The 15,108-nt window shown below is 47.2% G+C and overlaps 1 protein-coding gene across 4 annotated transcripts in view; it reads left to right on the plus strand.

The window, feature by feature from the left end:
* SRL (sarcalumenin) overlaps window positions 1-14,238 on the plus strand; it is a 42,967-nt gene extending 28,729 nt beyond the window's left edge. For 3 of the 4 annotated variants that reach the window (XM_023755253.1, XM_023755252.1, XM_023755255.1), the window contains 5 exons: window positions 483-584; window positions 1,688-1,783; window positions 8,629-8,745; window positions 9,664-9,897; window positions 11,421-12,697. In XM_023755253.1, coding sequence (XP_023611021.1) covers window positions 483-584; window positions 1,688-1,783; window positions 8,629-8,745; window positions 9,664-9,897; window positions 11,421-12,232 — 1,361 coding nt within the window. In that variant the 3' untranslated portion in view covers window positions 12,233-12,697. Of the gene's footprint in view, window positions 1-482; window positions 585-1,687; window positions 1,784-8,628; window positions 8,746-9,663; window positions 9,898-11,420 lie in introns of all 4 variants that reach the window. The other variant, XM_023755254.1, reaches the window with a different exon arrangement.
* Window positions 14,239-15,108: the final 870 nt, after the last annotated feature.

The following is a 15,108-nucleotide window of genomic DNA, read 5'->3' on the forward strand; positions in this document are numbered from 1 at the left end:
GTAGCTCATAAGTGGCCCTTCTGGGAAGTTTTTTCATCCCCTGCCTAAGACTTCCCAGACACACTTCTTAGGCCCTCACAGCATCTGGAATCTTCCCTTCTATGGCCACATTCCTGTTTATGATGATTACATTACTTTTAAGATGATTTCTCCCCATGCCCCACTAGACTGTAAGAAATTGCCACACAGTCAGGAGCTGTGTCTGTTTTGGGCACCTCCGTATTCCCAGCACAATGCTCAGTGCTTGGCACATCACACCTGCTCAAGCGACATTTGCTGAATACATAAACTGGGCCACAGAGCTTCGCAGATGTTGAGTTGGGATTTTCAAAGTTCTTCCTAGAGACAGAACTCCATTCAGTTGAACGTGGCAAACTTTCTGTCAGCACTTCCTCAGACCCTGCCCTTGTCCATGTCTGGGGGCTTAGAGCCCAGCTGGCTCGTAGCTTCGCTCTAACCCTGCTCTCTGCTTCTGTCCGCAGAAGAGGCCGAGGATGTGAGTGAAGAAGCCCCACTGAGGGATCGCTCCCACATCGAGAAAACGCTGATGCTGGTCGAGGACAAGCCAGCGGACGATTACTCTGGTAACCAGAGGGAGAGGGCCCGGGGCCTGGGGCTGGGGCTGGGAGGCCTTGGGGCGGGGGCTCTGAGGCCAGCGGTCACCCCAGGGAGGAAAGCCTGGAGGTGGGGGGCTTCGTGGAGGAGACTCTGCCAGCAGCATCCAGGCCTGGGGGCTCTGGATTGGCAGGGAGGAGGGAAGGCAACTCAAGCAATGGGATCAGCGAGAGGGTAAAGGACGAACCCAGTGCCGTGTCTGAGATGGTGCCAGCTTCCACTGTGGCTGGGGAGGGGCGTTAATAGAGTTCATCACGTTTGCTTTGGTTTTTTACAGTTTACAAAGCCCTTTCGTGCCCAGTATTTCATTTCACCCTCATAATAACCCAAGCTTTCCGCGGAGCTTACTGTCTCCTCTTAGTTGAGTCATTGAAAGCTCAGAGCAGGCAGGGTCAGGCCCTCTTCCCCCCCTTTTGTGCCTCACACTCTGCTTCACCACCTTTGAGCTCCCAGCCTCTGCCTGTGAGTCACCTCTCCCTGGAGTCATGTTCTTCCCAACAAGGTGCTTGGGATGTCTGCATCCTCTGCGGGGAGGGCGGGGGAGGGGGTACCGTCCAAGGCCTTGGGGCTCTGGGTTGGCAGGAAGGGGGAAAGGCAATCCAAGCAGAGGGACCAGTGAAAGGGTAGAGGGCAGGGTGGCTGTCCTGCCCTGCGGGCTGCTTAGAGCCATACCTCCTTGCCGTCTGAGTCTAAGGCAAACACAAGTAGAGGTGGAGGCAGAGAGGAGAGGGGTTCCTCTCTGCCATGGAAAGGGCCTTCAGTTACCTGAAGGCTGAGGTGGTGCTTCAGGGCACGGGACTGAAGAGGGAGGGCGGAGAGGGTTAGATTAAAAAGAAAGGCAGCTTTAGGGGATGGGGAGGGAACGCCTTAGGTTTATAGATTTCTGAGGGTTGAGATGTGGACCAGCCCCTCCTTGAATGCTAATGTATGGACAGTTGCTGGGCTGCAGATGTTCCCTGCTCCCCACTAGGCAGGGCTAGAGCTACCCTGGAAGGGGCCTGGTCCACAGTGGTCAGCAGTCTGGAGTGCGCCCTACCTGACGTCCCCCTCCCTCACCCTCCTCTGTCCACAGCGGTGCTGCAGCGGCTTCGAAAGATCTACCATTCGTCCATCAAGCCCCTGGAGCAGTCGTACAAATACAATGAGCTTCGGCAGCACGAGATCACAGGTACAGTGTCCCAAGTCCGGTCTGTACCTCCAACCTGTCCACACTCCCCCATGCGCACGAGGTTCCCGAGCTCTTTGTGTGGCGGCTCGAGGACACTGGCCCTGAGCTCTCCTAAGTTCTTGGAGACCCCAGGCACATGACTCATCCTTTCCCTGCAAGAGTACCCCATAATTTGCACAGAGTTTTCCGGAAACATTTCATTTGTAAGCACTCATGCTTCAGTAGTGCAGTTTTGGGTTCCAAGGGTAGTGATGCCAGCTTCTACCCCTCATGTGCGTAAGGGCCCAAAAAGCTCCCTATTCACTTACTGAGCATGTCTTAAGTCCCCTGATTGGCCTGGAATCCTTCCCTCCTCCTGTTCACTCCTCCTGGTCAGCTTCCCTCAGGTCTGGATTATTTTAAAAATTGATTCTCAAAATAATGAAATGGGGTATACTTGTTGCAAACAACAACAACAACAAAAACTTCCCAAATTAAAATAGTGTAAAATAGTATACATTGAAAAACAAAACCCCTTTCTTGATTTCCAACACCTCTAATTCCACTCCCCGAGGCTCCCACTATTATAGTTCCTCATGAATATAGTTTCTCTGCATATGTGAGCTTATACAAGCATGTCTTTTAAAGAAATATTTTTATTGATTTTAGAGAGGAAGGGAGAGGGGGAGAGAGATAGAAACATCAATGATGAGAAAGAATCATTGCCTGGCTGCCTTCTGCATGCCTCCTACTGGGGACTGAGCCTGAAAACCTGGCATGTGCCCTGACTGGAATCAAACGGTGACCTCCTGGTTCATAGGTCGACACTCAACCACTGAGCCACACCAGCTGGGCACAAGTATGTCTTTTCCTGTTTGTTTTACAAAGATGGGATTATCTCACAAAACTCTCTGTGTGTGTAGCTACTCTTGCCCTTTCAGATAGTTGCATGGATGCACTGCACTGGCTGCTGGAAAGCAGGGTATTTGACATTTTCAATTAAAAAAAAAATATTCCAAGCACTACTATAATTGTTACATATTTCATGCAACTACATTTGTACGATAAATTTTTACAAGTAGAACACTGGAAATTAAACATTTTGATAGTTGTTGCTAAATTGCCTTAGGTTGTACCAATTTGTACCCATCATGACAGGATATGAGAGCTCTTGTTCCCCCGTAGCGATGTCTTTTTAAAGTGCTATGCATCTTTGAAAACTTTAATAATGATATCTACCTGTTGTCTCAATGGTGAGTGCCATTAAACATTTTTCTGTGTTAACTGGACATTTCTGTATGTTATTAAAAAAGATCTTTATTGATTTCAGAGAGGAAGGGAGAGGGAGAGAAACAGAAACATCAATGATGAGAGAGAATCATTGATCAGCTGCCTCCTGCCCGCCCCACTGGGGATCGAACCTGCAACCCAGGCATGTGCCCTGACCTAGAACCAAACTGTGACCTGCTGGTTCATAGGTTGACACTCAACCACTGAGTCATGCCTGCTGGGCTTGGCTGCTTCTGCATATCTCATGTGATGCTCTTGATAGTTATAAAGTGGATATGATATAGAGTATACCTTATTCCTGCTTTCCAGAAGAGGAACTGGATGCCCAGAGATCACATGGCTGGAACTAGGGGCTATAACTCTCTCCTTCTCCGAGAGAACACCCTGTTTGCACAGTGATGTCTATTGTTTCTTTTTTAAAAATATGTTTTTTATTGCTTTTAGAGAGAGCGAGGGAGAGGGAGAGAGTGAAACATCAATCGACTGCTTCATGCACACCCCTACTGGGAATCGAACCTGAAACCCGGGAATGTGCCCTGACAGGGAATTGAACCCATGACCTGGTACATGGGACAACGCTCAACCAACTGAGCCACAATGGCCAGGCTCTATTGTTTCTTGCAAGCCTAAGAGCCAACCGATCCTCTTTGGCTTCATAGAGAAAGTGCAGGTGTTGTGAGGTCACCGTCTCCCAGTTGCTTCCCTGCCCTCCACTCCCGCCTTCTCCTGCAGCCTTCAGAGCTGGCAGTTTGGCGCCCCCGCTGCCCCAGGAATAGCGCTCTGCAGGGAGGGCATCCTGACTCCTGAGCTCATTTTCCAGACTTGGCTCCCCTTCCCTCCTCTCCCACCGGAGCTGGGACTCCCCCGGGCCCTTGGGCAGTCTCCCGCACAACTTCTGCTCTCAGTGTCTCACCTGTAGCCTCCTTCATGTGCTAGTAATGCCCGCTGCTGCAGAGGGAGGGCTGAAACCTCAGCCGGGGAGAGCCCTGGTGGTGGTTGGTCTCAGCTGCGGGCTGAAGGTCCCTGGCCTGGGCTGGGGTAAAATAGACTTTTTGTAGGATCTTAGGTTATCACTGGGGATTCCTGCCATCCCCTCAGCCTGCCTATCCCTTCCTGTCCCCAAGCCAGGGGTTGATGCCCACAAAGATGCCAGCAACTCATGGGGCAGGGCCATGGTGTTGCTTTCCGGCAATATATATGTGCCCACCCCTTACGAGATACCATCTTGGTCTTCTAGGATTGGTTTCACCTTAGAGAAAGAAAACTAGTGCATCAAGTAGGAGGTGCAGCCCTGGCTGGGTGGCTCAGTTGGTAGGAGTGTCATACCATGCACCGAAAGGTTTTTGGTTTGATTTCTGGTCAGGGCGTGTATGGGAGGCAACCAATCGATGTTTCTCTCTCAAAATCAATGGAAATATATCCTCAAGTGAGAATTAAAAAAAAAAAAAGCAAGGTACAGAAAAAGAATACCCTACTCCTCTTTCTATAAAAAAGATGAGGAATATGTTTTCTACGAGTATTGCTTATATATGCAAGGAAATATCTGAAAGAGTATGTAGGGGGTCTAGGCCAGGGGTGGGGAACGTCTGGCCTGCGGGCCATATAAGGCCTGCAAAATAATTTGGTCTGGCCCTGCCAAGGCATTAGGGGTGAGTTAATTAAATGTTTGACCAAATATATGTAGCAGGCTAATTTTTTAAGTTGATAATTTTGTATGGCCCGAGATGATGTTATAAATATCCAAATGGCCCTTGGCAGAAAAAAGGTTCCCTACCCCTGGTCTAGACAGATTGGGGACAGGAATGTGAGACTTCTCACTTGTGTGCCTTTTTATACTTTGATTTTTAAAAAAATCCTCACCTGAGGACATGCTTAGAGAGAGGAAAGGGGGGGGGGAGAGAGAGAGAGAGAGAGAGAGAGAGAGAGAGAGAGAGAGAGAGAGAAGAGAGAGAGAGAGGAAGAGAGAAACATTGATGTAAGAGAGAAACATCTTTTGCTTTCTGGGAATTGAACCAGCAACCTTTTGGGGCATAGGACAATGCTCTACCAACTGAGCCACTCCAGTTGGGCTTTATACTTTGATTTTTGAACCAAGACATTAAATAAGTTAAAACAGAAAAAAATAAACGGAGCGACTGCTGTTTGGAGGCCTATCTATCTGCAGGCTCAGGGAGATAAAGAAGTCTGGAGAATTTTAGGCACTAAATTATGCAGGGCTGACCCTCTTTGGTTCAGAGAAGGGTTGAAAGAGCTGGGGCCGGCACAGGGTGGCCGCATCCCCCGGTTTTGAAAGCATTGGAGAATTCTGCTTTTTCTTCTAGCGACCACAACTAGAGTGGCCTGTGCACAGTATTCTCTCCAACATCGGACACAGGACCCAAGAACCCAAGAATTGCCTAGTCAGTACTTGGTCTTGGGACCTGGCAAATATGTCATGAACTTCGGAGGCTAATATTTGAGACTGGCCCCAGAGCCCAGGGTGGGGCTGAGTCTGAGATGGGATTTCAAGAGGTGCAGCTAAGGAGAGGGAGGCTGGGACAGGCAATGTCAGCGTCCAGGCCGCCTAAAATTGTACCCTTTAAAAAAAAAACTTTATTGTTCAGATTATTACAGTTGTTTCTCTTTTCCCCCCTCATAGCTCCCTCCACCCAGTTCCCACCCCACCCTCTGCCCTTACCCGCCCCCGCCACTGTCCTCATCCATAGGTGTTCATTTTTGTCCAGTCTCTTCCCGCACCCCCACACCCCTTTCCCCCTGAGAATTGTCAGTCCACTCCTTTTCTATGCCCCTGATTCTATTATATTCACCAGTTTATTGTTCATCAGATTTTTTATTCACTTGATTTTTAGATTCACTTGTTGATAGATGTGTATTTGTTGTTCATCATTTTTATCTTTCCCTTTTTCTTCTTCTTCCTCTTCTTAAAGAATACCGTTCAGCATTTCATATAATACTGGTTTGGTGGTGATGAACTCCTTTAGCTTTTTCTTATCTGTGAAGCTCTTTATCTGACCTTCAATTCTGAATGATAACTTTGCTGGATAAAGTAATCTTGGTTGTAGGTTCTTGGTATTCATCACTTTGAATATTTCTTGCCACTCTCTTCTGGCCTGCATTGTTTCTGTTGAGAAATCAGCTGACAGTCGTATGGGTACTCCCTTGTAGGTAACTGACTTTTTTTCTCTTGCTGCTTTTAAGATTCTCTCTTTGCCTTTTGCTCTTGGCATTTTAATTATGATGTGTCTTGGTGTGGTCCTCTTTGGATTCCTTTTGTTTGGGGTTCTCTGCACTTCCAGGACTTGTAAGTCTATTTCTTTCACCAGGTAGGGGAAGTTTTCTGTCATTATTTCTTCAAATAGGTTTTCAATATCTTGCTTTCTCTCTTCTTTTGGCACTCCCATGATTTGGATGTTGGTTTGCTTGAAGTTGTCCCAGAGGCTCCTTACACTATCTTCATATTTTTGGACTCTTTTTTCTTTTTGCTTTTCCGGTTGGGTGTCTTTTACTTCTTTGTATTTAAAATCTTTGACTTGATTCTTGCGATCCTCTAGTCCAGTGATGGTGAACCTATGACACGCGTGTCAGAGGTGACACATGAACTCATTTTTTTGATTGATTTTTCTTTGTTAAATGGCATTTAAATATATAAAATAAATATCAAAAATATAAATCTTTGTTTTAGTGTGGTTGCAAATATAAAAAAATTTTTATATGTGACACGGCACCAGAGTTAAGTTAGGGTTTTTCAAAATGCTGACACTCCAAGCTCAAAAGGTTTGCCATCACTGCTCTAGTCTGCTGTTGGATCTCTGTATAATATTCTTTATTTCAGTCAGTGTATGCTTAATTTCTAGTTGGTCCTTTTTCATATTCTCGAGGGTCTCACTAGATTTATTGAGGGTCTTACTAAATTTATCGGCAGTTTCTAGAAAATTCTTGAAAAACCTTATAACCGTGGTTTTGAACTCTTTATCCAGTAGTTTGCTTTCCTCCATTTCTGTCATTTGTGACCTGTTTCTTTGTCTCCGCATTTTGGCTGCTTCCCTGTGTTGATAGAGTGGCTTTCTGTGCTAGGTGTCCTATAGGGCCCAGTGGCTCAGCCTCCCCAATTACCTGAGGTGGACACTCTCTTTGTGCACAGTCTTGTTGTAGTTAAGCCTTGATTGTAGTTGGTATCACTGGGAGGAATTGACCTCCAGGCCAATTGGCTGTGAGAATCATCTGTGTCTATGGTGGGAGAACTTCTGTGCTGAAGACACCCTTATGGAGCAAGACTTGCTTCAGTGGGGCTTTGGTGCTCACTGAGTCTGCCCCTGAGTGTATCCCTTATGGATCTGAGGAGTTGTAATCTGGATGGTCCCACTCTGACCACTGGGTACACTGGTTCTTGGATCTCTAAGGAGGTGCTAATTTAGCCTCTGCCCGAGGCTACCCAGCAGGAGCTACAGAGAGATCTGCAGATTCCTCTTCTTTGTTTGGGGTTTGGAGGTGCCCAGATGAGGCCCAGCTGTGAAGCAATGCAAACTGCTGTGGGGCCTTGGGCCTTCTTTTGGATGTTCTGGGTCTCTCTGACCCAGCTGCAGTTTGTTAGGTAATTTTAGATTGCAAAGGGCCAGGCCATTCATATGCAAAAGCCTCTGCACACAGCTTGGGTGGGGCAGCTTCTCGGGGAAATCAACAGGGCGGAGCAAACAGTTGTTTCTCTCATCAACAGTTGTTGATCCTCAGTCCTGCCCTAAGAGGCCCTGGGTCTCAGTGTCCGTGGTAATCGCTGCAAGCACCTCTGAGAGAAAGCTGCCCTCGAGTTCCGCTTGCTGCCAGACGTTCCAGTTTCTCCCCGTATGAGTCTGGGTCCCCAGAGACTTGCCCGGAACTGGAGTTTAGAGCAGGAGCGTGTGTCTCCCTCCTGACTAAAAAAGACACCCGCATCCTCAGTTGCCAGCCCTTTCCATGCACACCTCCATACCTCTGCACTTTACTTTCACTTCTCCTCTGAGTCTCAGTGTGCTTTTCTCTTTCCTTCTAGTTGTAGAATTTCCACTCAGCCAGCCTTCCTGTGGTTCTGGATGATGTCCGTTTTGTCTTTTAGTTGTATTTTTGAAGTGGTTGTGCGAGGCAGCAATTTCAGGTGTTTACCTATGCCGCCATCTTGGTTTCTCCTCTCATACCCTTTCTTCTGTTACCAATCCAGAGAGCAGAGTTTTCACAGCTCCTTGCTCTGTGGTAGCTCTCTGCTCTCCTTTTATGAACCCTTCTCTCCCAGACCGAAACCTGGAGGCCTCATGCAGAGTAAGCTCTGCGTCCATGCCTGTTGACTTCACTTAGTGCCTCCTTCCGGTGCTAGTGTGCCAAGCATCTGGGCAAGGCCCAAATGGTATCTTCTGGTATCTTTTAACTGGGTGATTGCACTTACGTAGCATGAGATGTACTACTGATTGCTACATGCTGACTGGTCCAACGTAGAATTCCACAACCCAATTAGATGGACTGTCTGGGATGCAGTGTGAAGAACTGTGTCGCTCCTGTAGTGAGGAACTTGTTAGCTCACTTCCACCTCTAACTCCTGCTGCCCACAGATGGGGAAATCACTTCCAAACCAATGGTGCTGTTCCTGGGACCGTGGAGCGTTGGCAAATCCACCATGATAAACTACCTCCTCGGGTTGGAAGACACTCGCTACCAGCTTTATACAGGTGGGATTTTCTTGTGTGATTCTTGTATTTCAATGTCATATGAAAAATCGCTATGAAAACAAAACAAAACATTTATATGTTTTTATGTGTCATCAATAATAATGAAAATCACATACAAGAAACCAGCAGCTACACTCATGTTGGTAGCAGCATTATTCACAATACACAAGAGGTGCACACAACCCAAATATCCATCGATATATGAATGGATAAACAAAATGTTATTCAGCCTTAACAAATAATAAAGTTCTGATACATACTACAACATGGGTGAAACGTGGGGACCATTTTTTATTAATATATTTTTATTGATATTAGAGAGAGAGGAAGGGAGAGGAATAGAGAGAGAAAAACATCTGTGTGAAAGAGAAATGTTGATTAGTTGCCTCCCATAAGTGCTTCAATGGGGAATTGCACCCACAACCTGGGTATGTGCCCTGACCAGGAATTGAACCCGTGACCCTTTGGTACATGGGACAACGCTCCAATCAACTGGGCCACACCAGCCAGGGCAAAATAAAACAATTGTCATATGATTCCATTTAATGAGGCACCTAGAGTCATCAAATTCATAGAAACAGAAAGTAGAATGGTTGTTGCCAGGAGCTGGGGAAGTTAAGAATGGGGAGTTAGTGTTTAATGGATACAGTTCAGTTTGGGGTAATGAAAAAGTTCTAGAGATGGATGGTGGTCATACTTAATGCCACTGAACTGTACACGTAAAATGGTTAAAGTGGTAAATTTATATATATATCTCCATCCACAGTTAACAAAAGGGAAGTCACTGGCTTAGCAAACATAGTAGCTGATTCTTGTGGCAAACCCTCCCTGAAATACCTTGCTTACCCACCTACTTTGCAGTAGGTCTCTTCCCAGGAGATGACTGTGTTCCTATTAACCTTGTGCTTATGTGTGCAGGTGCTGAGCCTACCACCTCTGAGTTCACGGTCATCATGCATGGGCCCAAGCTGAAAACCATCGAGGGTATTGTCATGGCAGCTGACAGTACCCGGTCCTTCTCACCCCTCGAGAAGTTTGGCCAGAATTTCCTGGAAAAGCTGATTGGCATTGAGGTTCCCCACAAACTTCTAGAGCGGGTCACTTTCGTGGATACACCAGGCATCATTGAGAACCGCAAACAGCAAGAAAGAGGTAATTCGCACTCATTTCTGACACAGGGTGAGCTTTGGACAGTGGGTGGTAGGCAGGCAGAGGGGAGGAAATGTGGCCAGCATTGCCCAACACCAGGGGATGTGTTCTCTGCCTCCAGCCCCTACTTGTTTTACTGTGGTGCCACTTAGGTGTGGAGTACCTTGTCCTTTTACCTCCCCAAGGACTGATCTGGTTTGGAGGTGATCATTATTTTCCCAAGAGGAAGCTGATCTTCTCTGTAAGTAGCTCCTCAAGGTCCACACTGGGGCTGAGCTGTCATTTAGGAGGCCCGGGCTGTCCTGACTGATCAAGGGCCTGGATTAATTGGGTCTCAGTCCAGGTATACTTGACCTCTGGCTAACCTGGGGCTGGGTTGAACCTGACCTTTAATTCTTCCTGCTTTACCAGGCCTGCGGCCTGCTTCAACATAAGCCTGTGTCAAAAGCCCTACCTACCTTCAAATGACAGGGGAGTGCCACTTTGGGCCCAGCAGGCACCAGGCTGTACATAGGCCACTGAGTATCGTCATGACTCAGGGTTATCTGCAGAGATGAGTCATAACAGGCATTTGTAGAATATATGACCAGATGATAGATCTCAGTTTATGGCTCTCACTCCTGTTTTGGTTATAACCAGACCCTGTTTTATGACTAGTAATAATATTATCACTAATATTGACCTTTATTTTACTCCTAGTATATATTAGGTAATTTTATGCGTTATTGGCTGATTGTTGTAAAATAATTCCAAGACAGGTATTCCTAGCCTCCTCATTTTGAAAATAAGAAGTTGAAGGAATGAAAAGATATTAAGCACCTACCTTGTGACCGGAAGTTTTAGTTAGGTGCTTTCCTGTATTTGTAGCAACATAGTACTCTTGAGATCAACCTAGGCTTCATAGTTCTTCTCATTTTATAGCTGAAATGCTAAAACTTGGAAGCATTTAATATTCAGCTGTCTGGTGACAAAGCCCCAATTCTAGCTCGGGTCTTATGCCAGATTCACATTTCTTTCCACTAAATGATGGATCCTCTCTCTTTTTAATTTTTATTAATTAAAATTTTTTTACAATTACAGTTGATATACAATATTATGCTAATTTCAGGTGTAGAACATAGTGAGTAGACATTTATATAACTTAAGAAGTGATCACCTCCATAAGTCTAGTACTGGTAGATCCTCTCTTTCACATCCTTCTAATTCCCTGACTTTTTTTCCTTCAACATCTTCGCCACTGCCCCGGATCTTTTTAGATAGTAGGAAAATCTCCATTTCAAAAAGAGCATTTTGCTTCCCTGGAACCTTGGATTTCACTTAGATTAAAGCAAGAATCAGGCTGGTCTTGGTTGAAGGTTGACAAAGGGCAAGAGATACACAATTAATTCTTAAAAGCCTTCAGAAGGCCAGAAAATCCTTAATGCCGTTATTTCCTTCAGCCTGTGGGATGGTTTGGTTCTGGCAAGAGGCACAAGGGGCTTGGGCTGATGCTTGCTCAGCCTGACTTCTCGCTCCCTCTCCCAAAGGTTACCCCTTCAACGATGTGTGCCAGTGGTTCATTGACAGAGCTGACCTCATCTTTGTCGTCTTTGACCCAACCAAGCTGGATGTGGGTCTGGAACTGGAGACGCTGTTCCGCCAGCTGAAGGGGCGTGAATCCCAGATAAGGATCATCCTGAACAAGGCCGACAACCTGGCCACTCAGATGCTCATGCGGGTCTACGGGGCTCTCTTCTGGAGCTTGGCCCCGCTCATCAACGTCACGGAGCCCCCTAGGGTCTACGTCAGCTCCTTTTGGCCACAAGACTACAAGCCCGATACTCACCGGGACCTGTTTCTCAAGGAAGAGATCTCCCTCCTGGAAGACCTGAACCAGGTGATCGAGAACAGATTGGAGAACAAGATTGCCTTCATCCGCCAGCATGCCATCCGGGTTCGCATCCACGCCCTTTTGGTCGACCGATACCTGCAGACGTACAAGGACAAAATGACCTTCTTCAGTGACGGAGAGCTGGTCTTTAAGGACATTGTGGAAGATCCTGATAAATTCTATATCTTCAAGACCATCCTGGCAAAGACCAACGTCAGCAAATTTGACCTTCCCAACCGAGAGGCCTACAAGGACTTCTTTGGGATCAACCCCATTTCTAGTTTCAAGCTCCTGTCCCAGCAGTGCTCCTACATGGGGGGCTGCTTTCTGGAGAAGATTGAGCGGGCCATCACCCATGAGCTCCCCGGCCTCCTGGGAAGCCTGGGGCTGGGGAAGAATCCAGGTGCTCTCAACTGTGACAAAACAGGGTGTGGCGAAACCCCAAAGAATCGCTATAAGAAACACTAGGTTGTTGTGTGGCCATTCTCGGGTTCCTGTTGGTGAATGAGCTTGTGTTCTAACTGTCTGAGAAGTCCTGGTTTATTAGCCCTTTGAGCCACACTGGCAAAGAATCATCACACATTGGAGATTTGGGAGTTCATTGAGGCCAGTGGTGGGGGAAGGTGTGGGTCGAGGGAGGAGAGTGGAAACTGTGAATTATAGTTTGCTTGTCTCATTGCTTCAATTAGGAGGCCTGATTGAGGCAAGTCAGGCCATACCTGCTTTTCCTGGGTCCTATCTTGGAGGGACAGAGAGCAGCTAAATTCTAGGGTATACTGAATTGATGAGCATTAAATAAGCTAAAAGCAGCTGAAGTTCCTTTCCCCCCTGTAAGCTGGGAAAAGAGAAGACTTGAGTCAGTAGGACTGTCCTGGTCCTTTGTGGCTGCCTTCCACACAGTCTTCTGTTTCCGGCCCCCCCCCCCCCCCCCCCCCGCAGTGCTCAGCTGTCTCTTAAACTTTGGTTGACTTCACTAGGGGATACTTTCTTGGGCCTGAATTAACCTGGGTTTTGAGCCCACCCCCAGGCTCTCTTCCCTGTTTCCTCCAGGGTTGGGAGGGATGGTTTAGGATACCCGAACACTAAGAGAGAACAAGAGTTCCCAGGCTAAGAGAAGCATCTGCCTCCCCCATGCCATTTCTCTGACGTGGTGTTCTAAGCCAGCTGGGAAGCTGAGTCCCTGTATTGGCCCCAAGAGAAGGGCCAGTGTTCTATGCATTCAGGTAATTCACTGGAAGTGACTTCAGTGAAAGCACAGCTCAGAGGGTTAATTGGTTTGCAGTGTGTCTTTGTTTATTGCATGTCTTGGAAAACTTGGACCCCAAAGTCTTTGGGTTTCAGAGGGGACAATGGAGACCCAGCTCCTTTTCGTTGGGGACTTCTCTGGGCAGCCCGCCTCTTCCAAATGTAAGAGGAGGCTGTTTCCACAACTGCTCTGTGGAGACGCTCTGCAGAAGGGTCGTTCCTTCCTGATTTTCATCGCCATGGCTTTCCCTTTCCCTTCTTCTCATTCCCTGATGTGCTAACACTCAAAACTCACAGGAGTCAGAACCAGCACCAGTCATCAATGTCAGTGGCAACTAAGGCTCTACCTTCAGTTTTCCACCTGAACTTGATGCTGATTCCCACTGGACGTACCGCAGGAAAGCCTGGGCCTTCAGATACCAATAAGTGTGGATATGTGTGTATTATGTTGTCCAAGAGAGATTAGGGAGATAACAGATGCCAGAGGGCATAGCGAAAGAACTTGTGAGAGTTCTGCCTGGCTGGTGTGCCACCCAGAAGGGCAGCGAGGGACTGAGGATGGGGGGAAGGACCCTGGAGGGAAGGAGCCATTTGACAAAAGGCGGGTAAGGGAACAGTCTGTGCAAATCCTGGAGACTGGGCCCAGGGCTGCCTGAGGGGCTCCTGCCGAGTGAGCCAGCCTCTCTTGGGAGCTTTGCCAGGAGGCATGGGTCAGGACCTGCCAGCACCAGGAAGTCATCCTGGAGCAGAAGGAAAGTGAAGATGAAGGCAGAGGGAGCAGAGCGGCACTGAGGATAGGCAGTGGAAGTCAATTGGCAATCACATTAGGTCCATGCGGAGAACTGCAACTTCGGAATTCCTGTTCCTCAGAATTAGTAGCACTCTGGTGCGGCTGCAACAGAGGCTGCTTCCTTTGGCTTTGTGGAGGACCTGGAACCTCCCTCAAGAAAGCCAGAGGCCCCACAGCCTTCGGGACATTGTTTCTAAGGACAGAGCCAACCAGAGAAGAAAAAGGATCGCCTAGGGGTGTCCAAGGAGCCTGGTGACAGGGCCTGATGAGCTGCTTTTCTTCTCACCAAGAACCAACCCTTGCCTCATCTCTCTGTCATTTACCCTCTGGAGAGTCTGCCCTCCCACCTTGCTCCTTGATGCCCCTAATGCACTGGCGCTCCTCGTGGCATATCTGTGTTTCTCAGTGCAGTAGGGGAAATAAAATATGCAGAATTATATGGGCATTGTCATAGCTACTACCACCATTGCTTTGGGGGAAGAAGGTGGAATGAGGCTAATACATTCATACAATATTTATATTTTCAGGGTGGTGACATTGTCAGTGTGATCCCCCCCTTTCTTCTCTCCATCCGTTTTTCTTTTCTTATTCCTAATCCTATGCTCACTCCTTGACTTACCTTTTCTCTAACTGCCCGCAGGCTTGTCTATCAGTCAGCTTGGACTTTAAGAGCTATTTTGTGCCTCACTCTGTGGAGGTGGATTTTAAGCAGAATTCTGACTTTTATGGGGGATGGGGGTAGGGGGGTGGGTTGAAGGCTGGGGGGCATTTAGGATCCAGAGATCCCTCAAGAGGAGTATTTGTGAGTATTTGTGCCTGAACAGTAGCTGTTTCTCTCCAAAGTGGAACCTTTCCAGTGTTCTTTCCATTCTGATTTCATCAGGTAGAAAGTCTCAATAAAGTTCCAATCTCTCTTTAACACATTGTACTTTGATTGTATCCAACCAGTTCAATCTCTTTATCTTCCGTTAAATCTAGTAGAGTGTACTAATTTTCATTAAGACTGTTTTTTAGAGTTTTAGGTTCACAGCAAAATTGAGAGTAAGGCAAGAGATTGCCTATATACTCCTCCCCCCAACATGCATAGCTTCCTTCACTATCAACACCCCCACAGAGTAATACATTTGTTACAATTGATGAACCCACACTGACCCGTCATAGTCACCCAAAGTTCATAACTTACATTAGGGTTCACTCTTAGTGTTGTACATTCTGTGGGTTTGGACAAATGTATAATGACCTGTACCCACCATTATAGTGTCATTCAGAATAGTTTCACATGTGCTCCACCTATTCATTCCTCCTGTCT

The sequence above is a fragment of the Myotis lucifugus genome, unplaced genomic scaffold, assembly GCF_000147115.1.
Source record: "Myotis lucifugus unplaced genomic scaffold, Myoluc2.0 scaffold_72, whole genome shotgun sequence".
Classification (NCBI taxonomy): domain Eukaryota; kingdom Metazoa; phylum Chordata; class Mammalia; order Chiroptera; family Vespertilionidae; genus Myotis; species Myotis lucifugus.